General features: G+C 51.9%; 1 protein-coding gene across 6 annotated transcripts; it reads right to left on the bottom strand.

Moving 5' to 3' along the window:
• Nucleotides 1–5,575: 5,575 nt before the first annotated feature.
• Nucleotides 5,576–15,840, bottom strand: LOC309826781 (uncharacterized protein C11orf24 homolog). 6 transcript variants are annotated; one of them, XM_082661141.1, is made up of 7 exons: nucleotides 15,716–15,840; nucleotides 14,745–15,029; nucleotides 13,197–13,394; nucleotides 9,041–9,214; nucleotides 7,734–8,131; nucleotides 7,063–7,625; nucleotides 5,576–5,960 (listed from the first exon to the last, which is right to left on the bottom strand). In XM_082661141.1, exons 2-7 carry the CDS (start codon nucleotides 14,869–14,871, stop codon nucleotides 5,723–5,725), a joined length of 1,698 nt encoding a protein of 565 aa, XP_082517267.1. In that variant the 5' UTR covers nucleotides 14,872–15,029; nucleotides 15,716–15,840; the 3' UTR covers nucleotides 5,576–5,722. The 6 variants fall into 6 exon arrangements, with proteins under 6 accessions (XP_082517267.1, XP_082517269.1, XP_082517268.1 ...); XM_082661143.1 differs by having other exon boundaries at nucleotides 14,745–14,983; nucleotides 15,716–15,821; XM_082661142.1 differs by having other exon boundaries at nucleotides 14,745–15,025; nucleotides 15,716–15,815.
• Nucleotides 15,841–26,216: the final 10,376 nt, after the last annotated feature.

Below are 26,216 nucleotides of genomic sequence, written 5' to 3' on the forward strand. Positions count from 1 at the left end.
TCAAAATGGATTAGAGACCTAAATGTAAGACCAGGCACTATAAAACTCTTAGAGGAAAACATAGGAAGAACACTCTTGGACATAAATCACAGCAAGATATTTTTTGATCCACCTCCTAAAGTAATGGAAATAAAAACAAAAATAAACAAATGGGACCTAACGAAACTTAAAAGCTTTTGCATAGCAAAGGAAACCATAGACAAGATGAAAAGACAACCCTCAGAATGGGAGAAAATATTTGCAAATGAATCATCAGACAAAGGATTAATCTCCAAAATATATAAACAGCTCATGCAGCTCAATATTAAAAAAACAAACAACCCAATCAAAAAATGGACAGAAGACCTAAATAGACATTTCTCCAAATAAGACATACACATGGCCAAGAGGTACATGAAAAGCTGCTCAACATCACTAATTTTTAGAGAAATGCAAATCAAAACTACAATGAGGTATCACCTCACACCAGTTAGAATGGGCATCATCAGAAAATCTACAAACAACAAATGCTGGAGAGGGTGTGGAGAAGAGGGAACCCTCTTGCCCTGTTGGTGGGAATGTAAATTGATATAGCCACTATGGAGAACAGTATGGAGGGTCCTTAAGGAACTAAAAATAGTATTACCATATGACCCAGCAATCCCACTACAGGCATGTATCCAGAGAAAACCATAATTCTAAAAGACACGTGCACCCCAATGTTCATTGCAGCACTATTTACAATAGCCAGGTCATGGAAGCAACCTAAATGCCTATCAACAGATGAATGGATAAAGAAGATGTGGTACATATATACAATGGAATATTACTCAGCCATAAAAAGGAACGAAATTGGGTCATTTGCAGAGACGTGGATGGACCTAGAGACTGTCATAGAGAGTGAAGTAAGTCAGAAAGAGAAAAACAAATATCGTATATTAACGCATATATGTGGAACCTAGCAAATGGTACAGATGAACCGGTTTGCAGAGCAGAAATTGAGACACAGATGTAGAGAACAAACATATGGACACCAAGCGGGGAAAGCGGTGGGGGGTCGGGGGTGGTGGTGTGATGAATTGGGAGATTGGGATTGACGTGTATACACTTATGTTTATAAAATGGATGACTAATAGGACAACAAATAAATAAATAAACATTTTTTAAAAATCATGGAATTAAAAAAAAAAAAAAAGAATCCTTCCTGGTCCCCCCTCCACCTCCACCAACTGCCTGGCCCTACGCCGGTCCCCAACCTCTTGTGATGGTTGCCATGGTCGCTGCCCACTTGCTCACCTGCCTGCCTTCCTCCACCCTCCTCCACTGGACTCGGCTGAAGCCGCCCTCATGAGGCTACCTGGGACGTCCTGGGACAAGTGGCCACCACTCCTTTGTTCCTTTCTTGCCTGGGTGACAGGGTTGTCCACTTCTCGAAACAGTCTCTTTTCTCAGACTCCCTTGGCGGAAGAAGCCGCGCTTTCTCTCTCCTCCTCTGCGAGGCCAGGTTGGTCTCCTCCGTCTTCTCCTCCCCTCCTGCCCCTGGCTGTCTCTGCGCTGGTGGCTCCTGATTTTTCTCTCCTTGGGGACCTTCCTGAACTTCAGATTCATATCCTATGTCCTTCTGACACCTAACAGACATCTCAGCCTCAGGACATCCATAGAAGAACTCTATTTCCTGCCCGTTCCTACCCCCAAGTCCTCCCACATCCCCCCATCAGGAGGCAGGGAAGCCTCCATGTAAGAGTGTGGAAACCGGGGTGGCATCCCTGGGTGTGAATCGGGATCTGCCCCCTGCCAGCTGTGTGAAGCGGGGCAGGATCACTAATCCACCGGGCCTCAGTGTACCCTCTGTGGTGGGGGGTGGGGAATGGTCAGGAGAGCGCTATCTCACAGGGTCATAGTCAGGATGAAATGAATTAACGCGTAAGGAGCCATGGTTCACTGCTCCCCACCTCCCAGGAAATGACATCACCAGCATCCCAGGTCATCAAGCCAAAAACACAGGGGTCATCCCGGCTTCTGCTCTGTGCGTGTGGGATGTGTGTAAAGAAACAGTGGCAGTCCTGCTGACTCAGCTTCCAAAACCTGTCCCCAAGTTCATGGGCTTCTCTCCATCTGTGAGCACACCCTGGTCCAGGCCATGTCATCACTCCCCCGGGCAGCGGAGCAGCTTCCCAGCCTCCCATACGCGCTGCCCCCAATCTACCACTCCCACCACAGGTTGCAACCAGAGCGATCTTTCACTTAAGAGAGTTAAATCAAACTCTACTGTTCTCCTTTCCCTTCTGCTAACATTTTATCATGGAAACTGCCAGACATACATAAACACAGAGGGGGTCGGATGACCTGCAATGAACTTACATGCATCTTCCATATTCAGCAATACGACGATGTGTCTTCCCTCCACACACCCCCAAGCTCCCCTCCTGCACCCCAGACAGCACATCACCTCATCTGTACATACTCCACTCGACAAAGTAAATTTTTTTTTGGCCACGTAGTTCCCCTACCAGGGAATGAACCCAGGCCGGCAGTGAAAGCCCTGTGTCCTAACCTCTGGACCGCCAGGGAATTCCCAGCACAGTAATATCTAACCCCCAAATCAGATGATGTTATTCCTTTGCCCAAACCCCTCCTGGGCCCCTACCTCCTCACCCTGGCCTTGACCCCAACCTGTCCTCTCCCCTCTCCCCCTCGCCCCTCTGTTCCCCGTGTGGGGCTCTGTGTTCATGGTCTCTCTACCTGGAACCCCCATTTCCCTGACTTTGCATGAATGCCTCCCACTGGCCCCATGTGTTCTCAGCTCCCCTGTTTGGATTTCTTCCCTAATCGCAGCGAGAAGCCAGTGGAGGGATCTAGGCAGGAGGGCACGGTGATCTGGCTTCGGTGTGTGGGACGAGCTATGGGTGGGATGGGGGAGCAGGAAGGCCGGGGTCTGAGATCATTAAATGAGATGAGCCATAAGGCAATCAAGCCACGACATAGCAAGTGCTCAAAAAATATTAGCTCTCATCAGTGCCCGTGCTGGGTAAACCTTGGTCCCGTGCTTCTGAAGCAGAGTTGTAGGAAGAAAAATATCATCAGTGCCCGTGCTGGATAAACCTTGGTCCCCTGCTTCTAAAGCAGAGTTGTAGGAAGAAAAATCGTGTCCGAGTGTGACTGTGCTTGCCCCAAGCAACCCAGCTGGTGGGGTTCTGGGGCTGTGCGCTCCCTGGACTCCTGGCTTCCTCCGGTGGGGAGATAGTTACAGGCACAAATGACATAATTCCACGGAGAACATTCCTTGCCAACGTAGAAGAGACCTGGTCTAGGAGCAGTGAGTGGGTGAGTTCTTCCAGGGTGGGGGGACCAGGAAGGCGCCCCGATGCCAAGAGAGCCGGGCTGGAGGGAGTCCCCCCACCCCGGGCAAAGTTGGGGCGTGGGTGGGGTGGGTGCAGCGGGCTGGAGGGGGACCCAGTGTCTCCAGCCAGGGCCAGCACCCAGGGTGAAGGAGGGAGCCTCGGCCGCCAGGGGGAGCCCGTGGACTTCGCTGGCCTGAGGACGCGGGGCTGCCCCCAGAGGAAACAGCCTCTGCGAGGTAGCCAATATTTGACTACAGACAGGCAGACCGACCAAGAGTGAATCCTGTCCTGCCACTTGCTGGGAGGGTGACCTTGGGCAAGTGACTTGGCTATCCCGTGCCTCGGTTTCCTCACTGTGAAGGGAAGAAAGCCCCAACTGGAACCAAACCCCGAAACTGGCTCACTTGACCTTGACCTCCTGGCACCTTCCCCTCGGACTCTCACCCGTTGAACAGGGACGCTGCTCCTCCCACGTGCCGGTGTTGCTCTGTGCACTGAACCAGCCACAGCCCCTGTCGCTGGAGCAAAGAGCCGGGGGAAAGAGGCTCTGAGCACCCCCCTGCCAGAGGCCACCCCCTCGCCCCCCAGCATCCCAGGTGGGTCAGGTGCCCCCGCGTGCCTCCTCTTTCCTTCCTCATCGCTTCTCACTCTCGCGCACCACATGGCGAGCGGCGGAGGGGTGGGGGACAGCTTCACGTCTGAATCCCCAGTTGGTTGGCGAATAGCTAGTGTGGAACGGGCCTGATGAGCTGAGTCTGAATGGGACTTTCCCCCCTGGCCCCTGCAGGCTGGTGCCTTCCAAGGCAGGGGATGGCCTGGGGCTCAGACGTGCAGCTCCCCTAGATTGGTTTATTTTTCATTTTCTGGCCACACTGCGTGGCATGTGGGATCTTATTTCCCCAGCCAGGATCGAACCCGGGCCCCCCGCATTGGAAGCACGGAGTCTTAACCACTGGACTGCCAGGAAAGTCGAGCCCCTCTTGCTCTGGACAGGCCTGCATGGAGGGGCCCTCCGTGCTCCCCACCTCCTATGAGCTTTCTCGAGGTTGGCTCCTCCCCTCAGTCTCTGCTGAGCCAGACGCACTGGAAGGTCTGCCTGGAACGCCTGGTATGGCAGCTTGGTCTTTATCCGGGAAGGGCTGCTGACAGGGAACGGTGTGGTCAAGTTTGTATCTTGAGGGGGCCCTGGCTGCAGGGTGGAAGACAGCTGGGTCGGAGCTGGCAGGTGGTGGAGGGGCCCCAGGCAGGACAGCAGGAAGGACTCTGGCCGGGGAGAGGCCCATGCACAGGAACTTAGGCTAGTCAGTCGGCCTCAAGGATGAAGCCCAGGGCTCCAGCTCCCGTAAGCAGCGACGCCACTGGTTTTAGGAAGAACCCTGAGGGCTGAGGCTGAGCTTGGCCTCGCGTGTTACGAATCTGTGGCCCATCATGGAGCCAAAATGACTGTGGATGGTTGGAATAGGACCGCTAAGGAGGGAGGGGGTGGGGTGGAGAGCACGACCGATTCTTGGGAGGAAAGGACTTGGAGTCCTGGCTGGGGCAGAGGGACAGGCAGGCCCCGTGACACTCCACATCCCCATTCCTCGGAGGTAGGAGTGCCAGGCAGAGGCCCCTGGTCACAGGCTAAGGATGAAAGCCAGCCCTGCGGGTTGCCTCTTGTTCTACACCCCTGGAGAGGAACAAGCCACCCAGTGTTCCATGGCTCACGGGGGTCTAAGGCTCTGTCTCTATCGGGTGAGACCCCACCAGCCAGGGTGTGGAGCCTGCCCTTGACAGGCGGCTGGGGTGATGCTGGCAGAGGAAAAGGGCACCCCCTAAATCCCCCCGATTCTCCACTCTGTGCAGAGCTGCCTGATCCGGGCAGCAGGTGGCCGCTCAGACTCAAGGACAACAGAGCTGCAGCCTGGCCTGGAGCTCCGGGCAGTGAGGTTGACACTTTCTCAGCCACAGTCAGCGCCAGCACCTGTGATCACACGGCAGATGGGCCCAGGTGTACCATGGGTCGGCTAGGGCAGGGAGAAACACAGGTGCATAGGCTGCTTGGCGCCTAGCTGTCAGGACACACAGCATAGCTGTTGGGGAGGGAAAGGGGTCTGCTGGGCCCCCTGAACCAACCAGTGAGAAAAGATGGGCTGGGGAAACCTGGGATGGAGCTAGAAAACGGGTGAGGACTGTTCCCATCCCTCCTCCCTACTCTCGTAAGTTATTTCAAATGGTTTGGGAGTTCACTACCATTGTCTTTTATTATGCGCCATTTGAAATCCTTCTTGGAGGAGGCAGAATTTCAATAAGAGGAAGTGGACACGCAGGCCTGGCTCAGGAGATTTCTGTGATGGGGAAACTGGAGTCTCCAGGTAGAAGGGTCTCCTCCTCAGGGTTCAGAGTAGTTGAGAAAGCAAGAGTCAACTCCCCACCTGGAATCGCTCCAGGCAGCATGCCCCTGGGGGCCGTGACAGACAGTCTCCCCATCGCCCAGGTAAAGCGGCTGAGTCCACAACACGCCACACTTGCTCCAGGTCACACGGCTGGTGGCTGCATACCTGGCCTGGGAACGCAGCCTCACGTGCTGCCCGCCAGCTCTCTTGCCTCCCTCCGGCTGGTAAGCAGATGAAGCTAGAATGCCAAGCGCAGCCCCGGCGGCTGTAAAACAAAATAGTTAAGGAAAGAGCTGGACTCTGGTCCTCAGCGGGTAAGTTAGGTCTCCTCTGCCTCAGTGGCCCCGCCTTTAAAATGGGGATCAGAGCCCTGATCTCCTGGGGCGGGGGTGAGGGCTGAATGAGTTTCGTGCATGAAACACAAGGACAGCATGTGACACAGGACAAGCACAGTGTGGGCGCTGAGGGCTGTTGGGGACACGAGGCCTGGCACCGGGGCAATCGTGCTGCTGAGGAGAGGGCCCTGGGCTCACTCGGGCCTAGCGCTCCCCTGGGTTCCGGGGTGACCTGGAGCGAGGTGCTAGTTATGACTAACCCACGGCACCAGCTTATTGGGTTTCCACTCGGCCAGGGCCCACCATGAGCTGTGCGGGGTCACCTAGAGCCTGGTCTGGGCCGGTCCCGCCGACCTGGCCATGTTGTGTATCTCAGGTGTGGCTTACATGTTGCATTCGGCTCTCGTGCCCAAACCAGGCTTCACGCGTCCGCCACTTCACAGTGCTGAAAAAGGAGGGTTAGAGGAAGGGGCCCCACCTCCACGCGGTGCCAGAGACCCTCAAAGGCTGGGGTTCCTCCCACCCAGGTAGGGGCAGGTTTGGGCCTAAGAGCGAAGCCCAGGAAAGCAGCACAGACACAGCAGATGGCCAGGGCCTCGTGTTACATTCAACGTTTACAAGAACACACCCTGTCACATGCATCTCGAAAAGGCTCCCCGGCCGCCATGGGCTGGGGTGGGGGGGGCAGGACGCAGCCCACACAAATGGGGAGACAGGGTCTGAGTGGAAAGGGTCATTGCTTTAATTCAGGTCGGGACCCACCCCGGGGCCGCCCACCCCACCCCAAGGCAGAATCACTGCCTGCTCGTGATCGTTACAAAAATAAATATGAAAAAAGCAGCAACTCTTTAGTGATCGTGGAATTAATCGGACAACGATTAAATGTGTTTAAGCAACTGGTACGTCTCCTAAACTGCACCAAAAGGATCTGGAAGCACTTGGTTTGGCCTCAGAGGCAACACGGAAGGAGGGGAAGCGCCCAGCCCCAGGCCCGGCCGAGCGCCCTCCCCTCACATCTCTGAGTCGGCGTACATGCCGTTGATGAGATAATCCACCTGCGTGTAGTCCTTCCTCTTGTAGCTCTCGTAGGCCTGCAGGGCAAACAGAACCAGGACTGTGATGAAGAGGGTGACCCCCAGCAGGAGCACTGCCAGGAGGAAACTTCTGTTCACCGGGGACTGGGCCAGGGGCTCGCTGGAGACCACCAGGTACCGGCCTTGGGTGCTGAGCTGACATGCGTCTGTGGCTGGCACCTTGGAGTCCCCTGAGCTCCCAGGGGTCGGCCCCATGGAAGCAGTACCAGGCGCGGCATCAGGCTCGCCCTGCTCCAGCGTCTGAGTGGTGCCTGGCCCCGCGGCCCCCGGCATGGATGTGACGGGGCTGGGCCGTGTCGGGGGGGCCGGGCTGGAGTGAGGGGCAGGTGCTGGCGCTGTGCTGGCAGCCGGCTGGGGGGCCTTGGTCGTGGTCCCCACTGTCATGGATGCGGAAGCCGAAGAGGGGGAGGCGGGTTCTGGGGTTGTGTTGAGGAGGGTGGGCGCAGGCCTACTTGCCGCGTCAGCCGCAGTCCAGGCCGTCGGCGCCTGGACGGTGGGGCCCTGTGTGGACGCGTTACGTGTTTGGGGACTCAGGGGCACCGTGGGGCTGGCTGTGGCATGGCCGGGGGTGTGCCCGGGACGACCGTGCGAGTCCAAGGGGCCGCTTACGCTTGCCAGGGCCGCAGCAGCTGTGGGAGCACCCGTGGCCGGCGTGGGTGTCATGTGCGTCGCTGGCCCAGACAATGTGCCGCTGCCAGGCGCCCGCGTGTGGGGTGAGGACGGGGTCCGCCAGTCAGACGCTGGGACAGGCGGCGTGGGAACCCCGGAGGTGGCTCCATCAGGGGTCCCTTCTGCCGTCGCTGACGCGCCTGCCTCTGTCCTGTGCGTTGTCCCTGCTGTGACCGCAGGAGAGGTGGGGTCGCCTCCCCAAGTCCCTCTGGTCAACGTGATGGGAGAAGGTGTCACCGAGGTCATTCTTGCAGACATTTCATTCAAGACTCTTGTAATGGTTTCCACGGATGAGTTTTGTTCTGAATTCTCCAGCGTCTTGTTGAGGACTGAGTACCCTTAGGGTCAGAAAAGGGAGGAAAAGATACGATCACCTTCAATCCTGTGCAGGTGGATCATTCAGAGACTGTCTTAATTTCCGGCCCGTGGGGCTGGCCGGGGAGGCTGTGCGGTGCCTTGCTTCTTAGCCCGGCAAACACGTTTCCCTCTCATCTCCTCCCTGCACACATCTGGCCCGCAGCCCATCGCAGAGGCGCTCAGCACTTTGATTTAAAATCTCCTCTGTGCTCTCTGAACCCCAAGCCCATGAAAGGCTTCAGAGCTTCATGTTTTTTTTTTTGTTTTTTTTTTTTTGCGGTACGCGGGCCTCTCACTGCTGCAGCCCCTCCCATTGCGGAGCACAGACTCTGGACGCGCAGGCTCAGCGGCCATGGCTCACGGGCCCAGCCGCTCCGCGGCACGTGGGATCCTCCCGGACCTGGGCACGAACCCGCGTCCCCTGTATCTGCAAGCGGACTCTCAACCACTGCGCCACCAGGGAAGCCCCCAGAGCTTCATTTTTTGATCCAGTTCTCAAAATATCATCTCTCGCATTACAGGTGTGATTCGCCATTAAAAAAACCTATCCAACACACACCCAGGTTTACACAGCAGATAAACCGTTGCCCAGATATTCATACCATGCAAGAATTCTTGGCTTTATGATCGGATTCAAAGCAGGATTCCTGGAGAAGAACAGTGTCTGGCACAGAGGAGAAGCGCAACTAAATATGTGACGTGTAGATCGACAAACTCCCCAATAAAGACGAGGTTTATGGAAGGAAGGAAATTTTGCAAGGCCAAGTAGGTCACCCTCTCAAGGCTGAGGCCAGGTCCCATGTTGGCCCAACAGGCCTTCGCAGCCCAGCCCCCGGGAGCTGCGGGGCCCCTGCAGGCCCGTCCAGCACTCACACGGCTTTCTCACTTACGTGGATGCGGGGCTGTCAGGTGGCTTTCAGATAAGGACCAAGAGGAAACCCAGATGAGCACGAGGGCTGTCCACATCTTGCAGGTGAGCTGGCAGCAAGGCTGGGCGGTGCCCGAGGCCCCCAGCCTGCCGTTCCTCAGGCTGCTGACAGCTCCCTGCTGCTTGGCCGAGGAACCTAAGGTCAGGAAGGGAGGCATCTGGTCAGTGACGCACGGGGCACAGGCCTGGCAACGCGCCGGCTGTGGAGTGCTCCAAGAGGTCCCAGGGTGCAAACCCAGCCAGATGTTTCCCCTGGGGCCTGGCATTCAGGAAGAGCATTCAGGAAGAGTGTCTCAGCCACGTGTTCAGGGATCCGCCCAGTGCCTGCTCTGACGGGTTTATAGCACTTCTTAACCCAGTCTCACTATGTGTCTTACTATCCCAGCTCAGAGTTCAGAGTATGAAAGAGCAGCAGAGAGGGGGGCCAAGACTTCCTCCTCAACTTCTCTGTGGCCTCTGCAGGGCCCAGAGCACTTCTCTGCACCCGTGACAGCTGACCACATGGAGAGATTCCACTTAGCCAGCCATTCACCACCCATCACCCATCCACTGCCCATCACCCACCCATCCATCCATCCACCCAACACCCACCCATCCATCCACCCATCACCCACCCATCCATCCACCCATCACCCACCCATCCATCCATCCACCCATGACCCACCCACCCATCCATCCACCCATCACCCACCCATCCATCCATTCACCCATCCATCACCCATCACCCATCCACCCATCATCCACCCATCCATCCATTCACCCATCCATCACCCATCACCCATCCACCCATCATCCACCCATCCACCATCCACCCATGACCCACCCACTGCCCATCACCCATCCACCCATCACTCATCCATCCATCTATCACCCATCACCCACCCATCCATCCATCCATACATCCATCCACCACCCATCACCCATCCCCGTCACCCGTCCATCCATCCATCCACCCATCACCCACCCATCCATCCACCCACCCATCCATTACCCATCCACCCATCACCCACCCATCACCCATCCACCCATCACCCATCCACCGTCCATCACCCATCCACCCATCACCCATCCACCGCCCATCACCCATCCACCGCCCATCACCCATCCGCCCATCACCCATCCACCGCCCATCACCCATCCCTTCGTCCAATACTCCCCGAGTGCCTGCTCATGCGCCAGGCAGTACACTCAGGACAGAAAGATGAGAGCCGCACAGCCCCCTCCTCCAGGGAGCCTGCCTCCAACGGGAGACACGGAAGAGAGGTCAGTGCAGGCTGGTGCCAGTGTAGAGGGACTAAGTGTCGGGAAACAGGGAGGAGATGGCACCTGGGAGGCTGCGAAGGGTCAGGTGGAGGCTGGTCCTCTGTGCAGAGGCCCCAGAGGTGGGTGGGACGGGACAGGGTGCTGCAGGGCCCACGAGGCACGGAATTCAGCTGGTGGGGGGTGGAGGTGGGGGCCAGGGAAGGTAACCTGGCTAGTAACACCTGGGCCACGTTCTGAAAGACGGTTGGGATCCACCTGGTGGGAAAGGGGTGGGGGGCAAGTGGCAGGAGCAGCAGGTGATGACAGCAGGGCCAGAGGCCTGGGGACAGCGCAGTGAGACCTGGGCTTAAACAAGAGAGAGGCAGGCCACCACGGGGCAGTTTGGATTTTGGTGTGGGGGGAGGCGAGCCCGTGCAGGCCCGAGGCAGGGGTGTGACAAGCGAGGCGTTCCGGCAAGGGGCAGCTGGGGTGGCGATGCAGGGGGCAAGGCCTGTGAAGGCTGAGAGACTCAGTAAGGGGGTTCCACAGCAGGGGACAGAGGGTGGGCTAAGTGGACCTGGTCTCAGAAGCCCTGGTCTCTGAGGGTTACGGTGCAACTGCAGAAACTTACAGAGACGCCACGGCAGCTGAGCCTCAACAGGATTGGCTTCCCGAGCACACAGCGGGGTCTCCCCACTCACCCCAGGTCTCTCCCACATGCTGGCAGGCTCAGGTCCCTCACCACAGGGGAACCGAGGGGGCAGGTGGCCTCAAGTGCCCCATCACTCCATGCCCTGCCGGTCCTGGGTGCGCCCTGATCCTGTTCTCAGCCCCACCCAACTGCCGGAGTCCCACGAGGCCCAGGTCCCCTCGGACAACAGCCCAGTCACGTGCAACGAGGGCTAGTCCTGAGACTCAAACTCGACGTGGGCACAGGGCAAGCAGAGCACAGTCTGCTGGGAGCCTGAGGGCTGGCGACTCCTGGGGGTGCCTCCACAATCAGTCCTGCCCGAAGATGCCCTAGGCCCTCGGCCTTTCCCCTGGCCCTCATGGCGAAGCCCTTGGGTTCCACAGAATGTCTTGGAAGGGAGCCTTCAGGTCACCCTGAACGAAACGTCCTGACGGACTCCTCGCCTTGGCACGGATGCTAACTGCTGCTCTCCACGGCCCTCCCGTGGAGCAGGGCAGGCTCACTGGCTTCCCAGCAGCCCCAAGGGTCACCTTCAAGCGTCCCCATCCTGGGCCTGCTCCATCTGCCATGCCACAGCTGCCAGAAAGATCTCTGTAACCCACAAAGCTGACGCTGCCTCCAATGTTAAACCCGCTGCTCTCCCAGGATAACTCCTAAGCTCCTTAACATGGCGAGGCCGCCTTCAAAGTCTGACCCACGGCCTCTCCCCTGCGAGCCCACCCTCGCCAGACACGTGAAATACCGGCAGTTCCTGGCCCAGCCCAGCCCCCTCGAGGAGCACTTCCAGCCCTGCTGGCGGCCACGCGCAAGCAGTCCCCGTGCGGCATAAAGGGGCATCTAGAGGTGGCTTTCTTTCTCCTGTGAGCAGCGGGGGCTCTTGCAAAGTGGCCCCACGACTGGAAAAACCCTTTCGAGCACAAACTCTGCTGGAAGGCTGGGCACTCCCCTCCCCCATGCTTCTAATCCCTTCGTGAGAGTCACTAACTTTAGTTTAGCTTCATGGCGCACTCTCCCGCCAAAACTGTCCATAAGAGCTCCTGGTGTCTTACAGGTTTAAAAAGGTTCCCCAGCCCTACAAACCACAGATTTGCATCTGTTTTCTCCAGAGCAAAAGGCATTCTTTGTTCTGACTGAAACAGAGGGGGTGGGGTGGGGAGAGAAGAAACAGACCAATGTCATGAGGGGGAAGGACTGAACCAGGGAGGTTTCAGGCACAGAGAGCTCCCACTCCCCCCACATTAGCTGAAGTAAATGCAGCTGGGCTCTCCGTCAATAAGTGTATTTAAACGACTCTCTCTTTGGCCAGTCACATCCACTGAATGCATTAAAAATGCCACCACTGAGCCCAACATGCTCCCCAAGTCTGAGCCCTGGATCTGACAGGGGCTTCCTGAATGCACCCCAGGCTTTCCACTGCCACCTCACTACAAATCTGCGGAGCAGAGTCAGGAAACTTTTTCCTATCGAGAGCTAGATAGCAGATATTTTAGATTTTTGTGGGCCATATGGTCTGTCTTAGCTACTCAAGTCTGCGAAAGCAGTCATGGACCATAGGTATGTGATGGGTGTGGCTGAGTCACGATAAAACTTTATTTACAAAAACAGGCAGCGGGCACAGATGTGGCCCACAGGCCACCGTTTGCCACCCCCGCCTCTGGCGCTTCAGAGCTGATGCTCCAGCTAAGGCAGGAGGAACTGATTCAAGGGCCTGAATGGGTTTCCGCCTTCCCGTCCAGTCCCTCATCCTGGAACAGACACGGGCCGTCCCATTTTTGGTCCAGGGACAGACTCTAGTCGGTCTCCTCCCAGGGCCCCTTCTGCTAGGAGGCGCCCCCTCCGCACCCCACATCAGTGAGATGCAGCACCCCTGCCCGTGCAGCGAGGGGCTCCCATAGTATCGTGGTCTCATGACACGAGGCCCAGAGAGAACCTCACAGAAACAGAAGACGGCCCAGAGGACCACACGGTTCCCATACCTGCCTGGGGACCCCCCACCAGGGCCACCCAAGAAGGCAGAAGCTCTGACAGCGAACGGGCCTCCTGCACACTGGACGGCTTGGCCCTCTGAGGTTCGCTGTCTTTCCTTTGCCCACCCTGTCCCTGCAAAGCCCCCTCGGGGCCCTTTTCGGGCTCACTGTCCTGTCACTGAGCAGGTGGCCCTGCCCGCAGGGCTTTGGACACTCACGAGAGGCAGCTGCTCGGGGCGTGTGCCCAGGCTGGGCCATCTTCCTCGGGGGGCTGAGGGCTTGACACTGTGCGCTTGTCGGGCGAGGTTTGGCTCTGCAGGAGGCGAGGACGGCTTTGAAGGGCACTCCCAGGCCATGGCACGCTTTGTGGCACACGTGGGATCCAGGCAGATGCTCCACTCTGGTAGAAGATGCATCTACGGTTTGAAAAAGAATAAACGCTCCTTAGGAAAAGCACAGGGGAAAAATCCAGTGAGGAGGGAGGCATTTTTCTAGTGTAAACTCAGGAGGAGATGAAAGAAACTCAGCACCTCCTAGAGTGGCAGATATGTGTAGGTGGTGATGCCTGAGAACCACACGGACGGGCCTGCTCTCTATCACACACGCCCATGTGCACACACAGCAACACACACGCATATGTGCATAGGTACACGTGCGTATGCATGCGGTCACACGCACACACACGCACTCGTATCCATGTGCACATGGCAACACCTTCGTGCACACTGCCATGTGTGTACACGTGCAAGCATACACATGCACATGTGCAATCACACACAGTGACATACATGAGGTGAGCGTGTGCATGGAGCATCTCTCTAAAGCTATCTCAGGAAACTCCACTGGTCGCTCAGGAGACCTCTGCTGGATGCCATCACTGTCTTCCCTCAGCCAGCGGGGCTGGTGATCACTCCCACAGAGGCAGGAATTGGCCGCTGTGCGGAGTCAAGAACAGGCCCTCGTGCTGTCACTTCATCTCTCTGGTATGGTCCTGACTCCGCTTTCCAACAGCGTATTCTAAATGTCAAGATTCCCACGTGGGGGCCTGTGCTAACCTAAGTTGACTCACAACGGACAAAGCATTAACAAGACTCAGAATCATAGTCTCCCCTGAAAAGGCTTTAGTGAGCCTTAAATGAGGGTCTGGCCAGTTATCCTCATGATCTGGTGCAGAGTGACTGGGCAGATCACGGTCTCAGAAAGAAGAGACCCCTGTGCAGGAAGGGAATAAGCAAGAAGGACTAAGTGTTGAGTAGGAGAGCAGGGCAGGTGGAAAGACAGGAGGTTAGGCTGGTGCTGGGAGTTCCCATTTTCAGGGGTCAGCCCCTCACAAGTTCTGCAGGGAAGGGGCAGCACCCCACTAGCCAGGCAACCCTGTATTAGAAAGGCACCCTCAGAATGTGGCTCTGGGTGCCTACTTCATGACCTTCTCTGGTCCTTGACTTTGTGCTACCTCTCAACATCTCCCATTTCCAATTTCTTATGTTCCCAACCTTGGCTTTACTTTTAACTTCTATGAAACCGTTTGTTATATGCAGGGTGCTGTGTGCAAGTTACCTGATATCAGACTCCAAATTGCTTAATTCCTTTTTTCCTGGGCTCAACACAAGTGTTGCTCGCCACATTCCATCACACTAGTAACTTATTTATCAGCGGCAACGTGGTCCCAGTCCCTGCACCAAGCTGGAGAAACTATACATACCGAGGGACAGGAATTGCGGAAGCAAGTACAGGGCAAACCACAGATACCTGCCCTGACACGTCACCTGGCTGAACTTTGGTATCGCGACACAGACTTGTGGGTTTGTGTATACAGACATTGTCCTGTGGTCCAAAGGAAGTGTCTCTGTGGCAGACGGGAACCCAGAGCACTGGAGAGCGTCTTAACGACATCGCTTCCTTCCAGGTTTTTGGAATTTTTGGTATCAGGCTAAATGCTGATCAAGAGGCTAGTTTTTGCTGGCAGTCTGGGTAGATTTGACATTCCTTTGTCCATTAGGCAAGTCTGGCATATAAGCAGAACATCTGTATTGAAATTTTAGAGATGCTTCCTCCAGGAAGAAAAAAAAACAACAACATTATTAAAGGCAGATTTCTAAGTAGATATTTATGTCTTATGGCAAACCATGGATTCCTCATACTAGCCTAACAGCTAATTCCACACACTAACTAGCCACCCGGACTCACCTGGAGGAGGCGAGCAGGTAAATGTAAATGCACAACACCCTCCCAGGTAGAGCGGGCTTGGGGGAGGCCTGGGTCGCCTAAAGGGCCAACTCTTTCTTTGAGGGTAACTCCTCCTGGGGCCCAGCCTTGGCCGGGCAGGACCCTTTAGCTCCCCACCCATCCGGGAGTGTCCCAACTTCCCTCTCCTCCGCTCCCAAACTGGAGCGACCCGGGTCTCTTCTCTGGTTTGGGATCCCCTTAAGCCCTCCTCCTGTCTCCCGCCTCTTGGGCTCCCCATCCATGCTCCTTCCGAGTCTGGGCCCCCAACTGACTCCTTCCGTTCTTTCCTCTCCTCCAATTCCTCACCTCCAGTCGTCACCAGCTTGCATTCTATGTCCCCATTCATCTTTTCTCTTGTCCCGCTCCTCTGCCTCTCGTGGCCCCATGCCCCCTCCTCTGCCTCTCGTGCTCCCATGCACCCCTCCTCCTGTCTCCACCTCCCTCTCTCAGCCCCAAGCCGGCTCAGGCAGCCTTGACAACAGCTCCACGGACAACAGCGAGGGCCCCTTACCCGGGCGTGGCAGGCCTGCGGCGGCCCGGAGGCCCTCGGGCGGCGGGGAAGCGGCCGCCGTCCGGCGTGCGGACGTGGCCGGCACCGGAGCAGCGCGACCGCAAGCCAAGACTGCTCAGGGCAGCCGCCCCAGCTCTGGCCCCTCCCGGACCGCCCCGGAGGTGACGTCACGGGAGGGCGGGTCCTGGCGGGCGGGGCAGCGTCGGCCGAAGCCGGGAGCCGCCCAGCGGCTCCAGGCGCTGCAGGAGGCGAGCCGGAAGCGAGGGGCGTGGCTGTACCCAGGGCCCCGCCCACCGCGGAGGGGTCCAGCTACGTCTGGAGAGCGTCTGGAAGCGGCTATTTCGGGCAGGTCTCTGCCGGAAGTGGTGGTTCCTGGTGCTCGTCTCACAGTCTGTGGACACTGCCCTGTAGCGACAGAGGTACCGGGGCTGGGTGATCTCAGACCTACCCCGACGGCGTGACCCTGCCACATGCCCTCCCTCATCCCTCCGACTTTATCCAGCCGGGGGGGCGGGGGGGCCTGCGCTGGGAGTAAGCCATAGTCGGGATGGCCGCCAGCGTGTTTTGAGTGCTTACTCGTGCCAAGACCTGGGCTTGGTTGGGTGATTTAACTCTGCAATAGCACTGTGGCGCGCTTCGCACCCGTTTTACAGATGCTGAAACTGAGGCTCACAGAACGTTTGTTAATTGTGAGATGTGAATAACAGTGGGGCAAAACGGAGTATAGAGGAAAGCGAATGGGACTTGACCTTCATTAGGTATAGGCTTTGGGGGCCTTCCCTGGTGGTCCAGTGGTTAAGAATCTGCCTTCCAATGCAGGGGAACTCGGGTTCGTCCGTGGTGGGGGAACTAAGATCCCACATGACGCAGGGCAACTAAGCTGGCAGGCTCTAGAGTCGGAGCGCCACAACTAGAGAGAAGACGGCTCGCTGCAATGAAGGATTCCTCATGCCACAAGGAAGATCCCGGATACCGCAACCTGACGCAGCCAAATAAATAAATAAATATTTTAAAAAAAAGAAAGCGTGTATTAAAAAGCAACAACAACAAAAAAGAAATAGGTTTTGAGGGAAGGGCGGGGGATGGACTGGGAGTTTGGGGTTGGTAGATGCAAACTATTACATTTAGAATGGATAAACAACAAGGTCCTACTGTAAGCACAGGGAACTATATCCAGTCTCCTGGGATAAACCATAACGGAAAAGAATATTTTAAAAAGTATATATATGTATAACTGAGTCACTTCCCTGTACAGCAGAGATTGGCACGTTGTAAATCAACTATACTTCAATTTAAAATATCAATAAAAAAAGAAAAAAAAGAAATAGGCTTTGTAAGTTACTAGTTTTGTGACCGTATCCCAGTCTGTGTAAGACCTTCTCAAGTTCCCCCAAATCCGAACCAAAGCCTGTCTGTGAAAGACAATCTCAATGGGAATAAACCAAAAGGCTTTATTTTCAGACAGTTTTATAACGTGTCTTGGGTTATCAATGGAAAAAAAAAAAAGTTGCCTGCCCCATCGTAAACAAAGAAGGTTGTAGTCATCAAGCCGTCACATTACAGCCCTCCAGTGGGGAGCCCTGAGGGAACTCATGATAGAAACTGGGTCCACCCCCCAGCCCCGAACCCCCTCCACCCCTCCACCCCCTGCAATATAGCAGTCTGCTGCTGCAACCACCCCAGACAGTGTGCCCTGAGGGGACTCGGTTGGGATAGCACAAGATACTGGCCCCAGATAGCTAAGGTGCATATCAAAGGAATGATTTCAGTAAGCCTAGACTCTTGCATCTTCCCATATATAGAAAAGCGCTAAATTCCTTAACTTGAGATATCTGGTTTTCTTTAATTAACAGTAATCTTTTGATGTTCTGACTCCCTGGTCTTTGTTGCTAAAACTCCTAATGTATCCTGGCTCTTCCCTTACCTCTTCGGAGCAGCCATTCAGAGTTATCTGAGATGCTGTGTCCCGGGCTTAAGTCCTCAGTTTTATCTGCCAAATAAAACATAATTCTCAACTTTTAGGTTGTGTGTTTTTTTATGTCAACAGGGTCCTGGGCTAAGAAACTAAACCAGACACAGAAAACCGCGGGTGTGCGAAGACAGGGTCAAATAGCCAGCTCTGAGCCCTGGGAGCACCTGAAACTCCATTTAAAACTGTCACCACCCAGTACCTCATGGTTTCAGGTTGTGTAGGTGAACTTACCCTGCAAAGACAGGTTTGCTGAGACGCAGGCCAGGTAGGAGGGTTTGTGAAGGCAAGATCCTTTTTTTAAAAAAAAAAAAAAATTTATTTATTTGGCTGCTCCGGGTCTTAGGCACGCAGGATCTTTAGCTGCGTCATTCGGACTCCCATTTGCGGCATGCAGGATCCAGTTCCCTCACCAGGGATTGAACCCTGGCCCCCCGCATTGGGAGTATGGAGTCTTAACCGCTGGACCACCAGGGAAGTCCCAAGACAAGATCCTTTGCTTTAAGTTTCCCAAGTAGCTCAGGTCTAACATGAAAAATGCAGCACCTCTGTTCAATTCACAAGTGAAAATACACCTAAACAGCCAGTTGCAGTTCTGTGCTTGCCTTCCTTAAAGTCAGCCTCTGTGATCCTGTGTTTTTATTTCCTCTTTGGTAAAAATCGGAAAAATTTTTCCCGCTAGGGCTGAAATTACAAAGATAAGATGCAGCCCAGCTTCTCAAGGAGCTCATAGTCTAGAGCAGGGGTGTGCCGACCCTCTGTCTGCTTTTGTAGTAAAGCTTTATTGTAATACAGTTACGCCTCTGTTATGTATTATCTGGCTGCTTTTGCACTGCAAGGGCAGAGTTGAGTCGTTGCAGCAGAGACTGTGTGGCCCACAAAAACCTGAAATATTTACTGCCTGGTCCTCTAGAGAAAATGCTTGCAAGCCCCCAGTCTAGGGGGTTGCTAGTAAATGGATTTCAGAGAACAATGGAAATATCTGGCTGAGATGGTCCAGAATACAGGGAAACTCATTCTCTCATAGGAGAATCTGGCAACTTTCAGTGGATTGGGGTCACCTGGCACCTAGCGTCCACTGAACACATCTCTGGGAACCGCATAGCTGCGTGTGTGGAGTATTATATGGATGAAAGCAGGCCTGCTGGGCTGCTTCTGATGGCAGCGGATGAATTAAAGACAGAGAAGGATACACTTAAATCCTCAAGTTGTGTCTCAGGACACAGATGCTCTCGGGTGCTTTTTATGCAGAAATAGCTAAATAACAAATCAGCTTGGTCCTCTTAGTTGTTGATTTATAATCTCATTTGAATGTAAGGCCATGCTAGATCCCCCATGTAAAAGGACTCTGGAGTAACACTGCCAGGCTTCAAACCCTGGCTCCTTCACTTTTAGCTGAGTGACAGTGGGCAAGAGGCTTAGCCACTCTGTGCCTCAGTTTATCCTACAGTCAATTCTCATGACTCGTGGTTGTTATGTTTAATAAAGTCGCCGTGAACGCTGACTTAGTGAATAGTGAACCATTGCTCCTAGGGAAGTAAAGACCAATACTTGCCCTCACGCTCTACCCTTTACGGTCATTATTTATTTATTTATTTTTGGCTGCGTCGGGTCTTCGTTGCTGCACGCGGGCTTTCTCTAGTTGCGGAGAATGGGGGCTACTCTTCGTTGCGATGCATAGGCCTCTCATTGCGGTGGCTTCTCTTGTTGCGGAGCACGGGCTCCAGACGTGTGGGCTTCAGTAGTTGTGGCACGTGGGCTCAGTAGTTGTGGCTCACGGGCTCTAGAGCACAGGCTCAGTAGTTCTGACACACGGGCTTAGTTGCTCCACGGCATGTGGGATCTTCCCAGACCAGGGCTCGAACCCATGTCCCCTGCGTTGGCGGGCGGATTGTTAACCACGGCGCCACCAGGGAAGCCCCGGTCATTATTTATTCATCGACAGTTCATTTTTACATCCTGAGCACAAAACTAAGGACATTGAAATTATGAGAATTTTTAGAATAAAAATGGATAATTGATGAGGACAGGAATATAATTATATACACATTGGATTGATCCTCCTGACCTGTCACTTATAATGTGCAGAAATATGAATTTGCCTTTCAAATATTTACTATGGATAGCTGGGGGAAAAAAATCTTAGAGATTATGAAGACAGGCTACTATGGATTTATACTGATTTTTTTTTTTCTTTCAGTTTTTTTTTTTTTTTTTTTTTTTTTTTTGCAGTACGCAGGCCTGTCACTGTTGTGTCCTCTCCCATTGCGGAGCACAGGCTCCGGATGCGCAGGCTCAGCGGCCATGGCTCACGGGCCCAGCCGCTCCGCGGCACGTGGGATCTTCCCGGACCGGGGCACCAACCCGTGTCCCCTGCATCGGCAGGCGGACTCTCAACCACTGCGCCACCAGGGAAGCCCTCTTTCAGTTTTTTAAAAATCACATTTTAAATTTCAACACATGTTTAGTTAATTTAGTAGAATTATTCAAAGGTATTTTGTGTACTTTAAAAATCTTTTTATTGAGGATTATTATATGCACAGAAAAGTGTACATACAGGTTTATAGCTTGATGAACTTTCACCAACTGAACCCCCTGTGTAATCAGTCAGATAAGAAAGGGCAGTACTAGGACAGCCTTGTCCTCCTTCCCGGCCCAAAACAAAAATACCAAGTATCTACAAAGATTCAGAGCAGTTTGAATTCTTACACATTGCTGATGGGAATGCAAAATGGTAGAGCCATTTTGGAAAACAGTTTGACAGTCTCTTATAAAGTTAAATATACACTTGTTATATGACACAGCAATCCCACTCCTAGGTATTCACCCAAGGGAAATGAAAACGTGTTCATACAAAGACCTGTATGAAAACGTCTGTAGCAACTTTATTCATAATTGCCAAAGGCTGGAAGCACCCAAATGAGTCAGTGGGTGAATGGATATATAAATTGTGTTATATCTATACTTAACTATAAAAAAGCACGAATTACTGATACATTCACCGACACCGATGAATCACAAAAGCATTATGCTAAGAGAAAGAAGCCACACAGAAGAGACAGACGCTACTACGGCCGGCCCAGCATGTCCCAGTGCCCTCAGTCTCCAACTGACTCTGTGGGCTGGTCTTAAAGCAAATCCTGTTTGGTGGGCTGCCAGGCAATTTTTTAGCTAACTGTAATGATAAGACGGGAGTATTAATCTATTCTGAATCTTATCTAGTTGAATGCATGTTAACAAACAAACAAACACAAAAACAAAGCTTGCTCAATCTACCTGCAGTGACTGTTGCAGAACCATCATATGCAAAATCCAATGGAATGGAAAAGGATTTTACAGCTTGTATCACTAATGCACTGTTGTAATGTATGCAAAGTCTTAAAGTTATAAGTGGTAAAGTGAATTTCTTCACAGAGCATCTGAAAAAAAAACACAGAGAGACATATGATTTCATTTATAAGATACTCATGAAAAGACAAAAGTATGGAGACAGAAATCTGTGGTCACCAGGGAATGGGATGAGGATAGAGGGATTGGCTCAGTGTTGCCAGATAAAATACAGGTTGCTCAGCTAAACTTGCTAAATCTGGCCCCCCCAACAAAAGGGCATTAGGGAAATTTTTGATGGATATATTCTGTTATATATCTTGCTTATGGTGATGGTTACACAACTGTATACATTTGTCATAGCTCATGAAAGTGTGAATTTTACTGAATGTAAATTCTGCCTAAATGAGTTTAACTAAAAAACAAAACACTGCTGTAAAGAAAGGCAAAAGTGAAAATAGGATTGTGATGGTAGTTACATGAGTGTGTGTGTGTTTGTGTGTAAGTGGAGTCAAGCACTTAAAATGAATGCATTTTGTTGTATGTAAATTATACCCCCAATAAAATTTATTTTTTACAAAGTTTTACTGGAGGTAAAGAGACTCACTTACTGGGCTTCCCTGGTGGCGCAGTGGTTGAGAGTCCGCCTGCCGATGCAGGGGACACAGGTTCGTGCCCCGGTCCGGGAAGATCCCACATGCCGCGGGGCGGCTGGGCCCGTGAGCCATGGCCGCTGAACCTGCGCGTCCGGAGCCTGTGCTCTGCAACGGGAGAGGCCACAACAGTGAGAGGCCCGCGTACTGCAAAAAAAAAAAAAAAAAAAAAAAAAAAGAGACTCACTTACTACTTATACAAAATCAAAGACTGGAGGTAAAGAGACTCACTTACTAATTATACAAAATCAAAGACACCAGGAAGATGTATAATTCTAACTATTCTAAATTGGAATGCACCCAATAACAAGACCTCAAAATTCATAAAGCAAAATTGGCAGAGAAGAAATGGAAAAATCCCCAACGTGGGGAGAGATTTTAATATGCTTCTTTTAGTAATGTATAGAACAAGCAGACGCCCCCCCCAAAAAAAACAAAACAAAACAAAAACAAAACAGTAAGATTATTAAAGACGTGAATGACATTACTAACAAATCCTGGCCTCATGAACATACATAGATTGCTCCATCTAATAACTGGATAATTTATAGCTTTATTGGATGTCCTGGGGAAAAGGATTAAGAATATGCTTATCAAATCTGCAGATAAAACTGGAGTTTCAACCTTCAGCCCTTGGCTTGGCCACACAGGGTCACCTTATCCAGGGTTCTGTGGAGGGTGGCAGCACAGAGAAATATCTGATGGCAAACCCTGGGGGCCCCAGGCAGCAAATACAGCTCTGAGTAAATGTGAGGGGCTGTCACATGGCATGTCTTTCAGCAGCAGCTGCAGAGCTCTTCATGGACAAGGGCAACAGTGCAGCTGGAGGTGTTCATACTCCAGGAACCCAGGGAACATGGCTCAGAGTCCAAGAAATGGAAAATCGAGGGTGGAGGTACTTTGAGGATGAGCAGGGACTCTTGTCAGAAATGATTGTTTAAAAAAAAATTGGTTTTAAATGTTTATCTGCTACTTATACAAACAACATATCTTGTATATCCTGACTACCAAAATTTTGAAGAGGTTACCACGAAAAATATCTTGATCAGGGGGAACACTCTGGCGGTCCAGTGGTTAGGGCCCCATGCTCTCACTGCTGAGGGCCGGGGTTCAATTCCTGTTCAGGGAACTAAGATCCTGCAAATCTTGATCAGAAACTCTGTGTGTGGTCATTGCAAGCATGTATTCACTACATATGATATGGGTGGGGAAGAAGTGATGGGAATCTCTATTACAAATTTAGTAAAAAAAAGGGCTAATGTAGTTGGATAAAAACTAGGAATAGAAGCATATTTGCTCAATATGATAAAGAATAATTATTTCAAATTATTATCCTACGTTAGACTTAATGATTTTTTGAAAATTAGAGGTGTTCCTAGAGAGATCAGGAACGAGATCCTAATGAACATTGTTCTAGTCAAAGGAATGAGAGAAGAACAATAAATAGAGTAAATTTTTTACTTTATTTTATTTTTAAAATATTTATTTATTTAGGCTGTGCCAGGTCTTAGCTGTGGCATGCATGTGGGATCTAGTTCCCCGACCAGGGGTCGAACCCGGGCCCCCCAAAATGGGAGTGCAGAGTCTTACCCACTGGAACACCATGGAAGTCCCTAGAGTATATTTTTTAAAGACAAGTTTTCATTATTTACATAATATAAGGTCAATTACCTAGAATGTCTCAGAGAGTCACCTTAAAATCAACTAAAATGTATAATTTAATAATCTGTCCCAATGCAAAATAAGTATATGTCAGTAGATTTCTTGTATGCCAATTAAAAAAAACAGCTTAAAGAATGTCAATTACTCTGATGACAAAAATATAAAATAGCTAGGGATACATTAGTGAGAAACATTAAGGACTGTCAAGTTTTGGAATGTTCTTTGTATGGAAGACTTCAAAATATACTTGAATAAATGGAGAGGTATATTCATGTTCCTGGCTGGGAAAGTAAAATCTTGTAAAGATGTAATTTCCTCAAATTAATTTATGGGTTGAATACAATTCTAATCAAAAACTCATTTTGTATTTTTTTGGAACTTGAGAAAATAATGCTAACATTCATCTGTAACTCTAAACGGTAAAAATAGCAAAGAAACTATCATGCCTTTCTGTATTTTGCAAAATTTCTATAAAATGTGTATTACTTTTATAGTAAAAAAAGTTTTCCATTATAAAAAGTTTTTTAGGAAAAATGTTCTTCAGCAACAACAAAAGACAGCTTAATCCCAATACACATTTTAAAACAGTATAACATGTAATCACTGAGACACAAACCTTTCCCTATTCTCTGGATGTATCCATTCCTTATTAGATTATTGTTAGAAGTTCAAGTTAAAGACCTGACAAAGGAATGGAAAAATAATTCTTTGAGAAGGTTTGATCTGACTTGGTACGATTTGATACTGTTTTGCTTAGAGGAAAAAACAAAGAAACAAATCAGTTACAGTCTTGCAGAACCTGAATGATTTTTCCAAGAATTATGTTGATCAACTGTGTAACAGAGCAAGTGAACAACAAAAGTCACTGGTTTGAACAATAGTGTACTTGGAAAATGAAGAAAGGCTGCTTTCTGTGCTAGAGGTTTTCACAGCAATAAGCCCTATGGTCTCATCTGTATTCCATGCGGTCATTTGTTTACCTCCAGCCAAACGGATGGGAATGCCCAGGTACATCTGACACATCCGAAACAGTAAACCTCTGTCACTGTTTCCGATTATAACCCAAGTCACAAGAGGCATCACAGTGAACCCTAACCAAGACCCCAGTGGTAAATACTGCACTCTGCCTCTCCTTTATTTTATTTTTATTTATATTTTTGCCTGTGTTGGGTCTCGGTTACTGCGCGAGGGCTTTCTCTAGTTGCAGCGAGCAGGGGCTATTCTTCATTGTGGTGCATGGGCTTCTCATTGCAGTGGCTTCTCTTGTTGGAGAGCACAGGCTCTAGGGGCGCGGGCTTCAGTAGTTGTGGCTCACGGGCTTAGTTGCTCCGCGGCATGTGGGATCTTCCTGGACCAGGGAACCCGTGTCCCCTGCACTGGCAGGCGGATTCTCAACCACTGTGCTACCAGGAAAGTCCCATGCCTCTCCTTTAAATTTCTGATTTAAGTTTCTCTGTGGCACTTAAGGTTTCACTGATCATACACACACACACACACACACACACACACACACACACACACACACACACACTCTTATCCTCAAGATTTTGTGTTCTGTGGATTTCATGTGTTTTGGAGATGTCTGACTGTCCTAAAAGCTGGTTTAGAATTTCCACTGCATGTTTCCAGAAAGGCAGGCTGGGAGAAGCGCTAGGGAAAACGTTTTTATGCCTTGAAGTATACACAGGGAGGTACCACCCTCCACCGCTCCTGGGCACTGCTTTCTACCAACCTCCGCATCCCACCTCCGATGGCATCAGACCACTGCCTTCCCCACCCCTACTTTATTATTTTTTTAAATATTTATTTATTTAGGCTGCACTGGGTCTTAGTTGCAGCATGAGGGATCTTCATTGCAGCATGTGGGCTCTTAGTTGCGGCATACATTTGGGATCTAGTTCCCTGACCAGGGATTGAACCCAGGCCCCCTGCATTGGGAGCACAGATTCCCACCCACGGGACCACCAGGGAAGTTCCCCCACCCTTACTTTGATGTCGTCCCGGGGGACTCCGTCCTTTGTGTGCTCTTTCTTTGTCCCCGCCTCAATGACCTTCATGGCTTCTCTGCTTCAACCTCCTTTCCCAAAGCCACAGTCGGGACCCTGCCCGGTTCAGATGGAGAGGCTCCATCTCAGAGATGATTCCCTCAGGATCCCTGCTCTCGAACCATCCTTGAAGCTCTCAAACCTCCCTCCTCCCGCTGCACCTGATCTTGGGCTCCTGCACACCTGCAGCCCCTTCCCCCTTCTGCTTTCTCGCCCTGCTGTCCCTTCCTTCCTCCCTCCTCCAGCTTGGATTCTGTGATCCAGCAGGTGAGTCACTGTTACCAGCAGAGTATCTTCCCCGTCCTTGTCCTTCCAGTGCACCCACTTGGTGACACCGTTCCCCTGGATGACTCAGCTGTCCCCCTTTTTCATGCCTGCCCCTGGGTGCTAAGGAAGATCTGTGGCCTCCTGCCTCAACTAGGCCCTCTGTGCTGCCAGAAGTCCCATGCTTTCCTGGTAGGGGATCACTGCCACTCCTTCCACCCTCTTCAAACTTTCAGCAGAAGGTCTTGCCTATTTCTTCAAAGAGAAAATGATGGGAGCCCTCTCAACTCCCTCTCTCTCTACCTGCAAATGAGCCTGGATCTGCATCCATCTTTTTCTATCAAGTAGGAAGAGATGTTGTCTCTTGTCAAGGATTAGCTCCTCACCTGAGGTGTGGGGATCCCATCCTCCCCTGTCTCCTTGAGAACCTTACCCCACTGATGGACCACTTCCCTCCTGGATGCCCCACCCCTCCCCTGCCATTGGCATCATCCCTTCAACAGTGAAACACACTCAGCTACTTTTCTAACTTCTTGAGATGAAAGTTTATCACATTAACTTTCAACTTTTTTTCCTAAGAT

Source organism: Grampus griseus (genome assembly GCF_964374135.1).
Source record: "Grampus griseus genome assembly, chromosome: 8".
NCBI lineage: Eukaryota > Metazoa > Chordata > Mammalia > Artiodactyla > Delphinidae > Grampus > Grampus griseus.

What these genes read in the sequence shown, in the direction of transcription:
- LOC309826781 (XM_082661141.1), bottom strand. Translation starts at nt 14,871, where the DNA reads ATGTCGTTAAGACGCTCTCCAGTGCTCTGGGTTCCCGTCTGCCACAGA. An exon ending in GCCCCGAGCAGCTGCCTCTC is followed by an intron (nt 9,215 to 13,196) that starts GTGAGTGTCCAA and finishes TCCTGACCTTAG; the next exon opens with GTTCCTCGGCCAAGCAGCAG. An exon ending in GATTATCTCATCAACGGCAT is followed by an intron (nt 5,961 to 7,062) that starts GTACGCCGACTC and finishes TTTGTTTTACAG; the next exon opens with CCGCCGGGGCTGCGCTTGGC.